This window comes from Tupaia chinensis, unplaced genomic scaffold (assembly GCF_000334495.1).
Source record: "Tupaia chinensis unplaced genomic scaffold, TupChi_1.0 Scaffold000273_1, whole genome shotgun sequence".
Taxonomy (NCBI): domain Eukaryota; kingdom Metazoa; phylum Chordata; class Mammalia; order Scandentia; family Tupaiidae; genus Tupaia; species Tupaia belangeri.
Window position 1 is genome coordinate 607,736 of NW_006159755.1, and position 1,277 is coordinate 609,012.

A 1,277-nucleotide genomic window follows, 5' to 3' on the forward strand; every position below is an offset into this window, starting at 1 on the left:
GGGGAGGTGGCTGGCCTGGAGTTCTCCTTCCTGACCACTCAGAACCCCCATCTTCCAGGAGGCTCACTTTTCCCCCTCTGTTACCCTCAGCCACAGGAGGGACTGAAGGAGGGAGAGACTCTGCCTAATCATGCCCATCGATGGGGAGGGAGGCACCAGAGGACAGTTTTAGAGTCCAGGCCAAGCCAAGCGCTTTGTTCTGATTGGGATGGGGGTGTAGGGCAGCCCCCAGGCCGGTACCATAGCCCTGCAGAGAACACAGGGCTCCTCCCTGCCACATGAGCCCGAGTGGAGGTGTCTTTCCAGCCCCTGCCCCAGCCAGACCGTAGTACCCTGCAAGGTGGCAAGGTAGGAGGGATCCAATCCGTGAAAGGGAGGGGACGCCTGGGTCCCTCAGGGACTGAAGGCAGGGCAAGGGCGGGCAGGACCGACTCCATGGCAGCTAGGGGCCCAGCCTCCAGGTTCCCTGACTGTGCAGGCAGCCCCAGGTTTGAGGGAGAAAGAAGGCAGAGGCTTCATTCCAGGAGGGACAGGAACCATCAGTGTAGTAGCCCATGGTCTGCAACTCTTAGCCCCAACAGTCCTCGCCCCCCCACCCCGCCCAACCAACGCGCCTTTAAACCTAGGCCGACGGGCTCACCGTGCGAATGCTCCTCCTCGCTGCTGTCATCCTCCGAGTGGGGCTGCCCGCCGTTGGGCGCCGTCTTGGCCCGGCTGCGGGACAGAATCCCGGAGCCCGCGCTCGGCTTCTCCATCACCGAGGGCATTACCCCGCCCAGCTGCCCCGAGGGGCGCGGGAGCCTTGGGAGAGGGACTGTGGTTGCCGCGCTCGCCTCGAGTGCCGTGCCTGGCCCGGCCTGGAGAGGTCGCCACTGAGGCTACGAGAGGCAGCAGGTCAGTTTGGCTAGGGTCTGGCGGGGCGGGAGCTCAGCGGGCAGCCCCAGCGCTCTTCGCGACCCCCACGGGCAAGGGCGTCAGAAAAGTTTGTGCAGAAGTGGGGTGCGCGGGGGATGAGCGCAAGGTCCAGTGCGGCTGCGGCGCGCTCTCTCTGTATGCTCCTAGGGGTTGGGACTCCCCGGGAGAAGTCTAGGCGCTCTGCCCTCGGGGCGCCCAGGAGCCCCACAGCCCGCCTGCCCACGCCGTTCAGCGGGCGGGCGCCGCAGCACAATTTGCGCCCCCGCGGGCTCTGCGCCTCTTAGCTGTACCACGGATGTCCCAGTCCCCGGACCGGGACCCCTGTCCCGACCAGACCCCTGACCGCGACGGCAGCCAGCAGC

The 1,277-nt window shown here is 66.5% G+C and overlaps 1 protein-coding gene across 1 annotated transcript in view; it reads right to left on the reverse strand.

The window, feature by feature from the left end:
- LOC102469560 (REST corepressor 2) overlaps positions 1-1,240 on the reverse strand; it is a gene marked incomplete at its 3' end in the record, with an annotated part of 4,900 nt that extends 3,660 nt beyond the window's left edge. Inside the window, exon 1 of the mRNA XM_014588312.1 lies at positions 641-1,240. Coding sequence (XP_014443798.1) covers positions 641-767 — 127 coding nt within the window. The remainder of the gene's footprint in view (positions 1-640) is intronic.
- Positions 1,241-1,277: the final 37 nt, after the last annotated feature.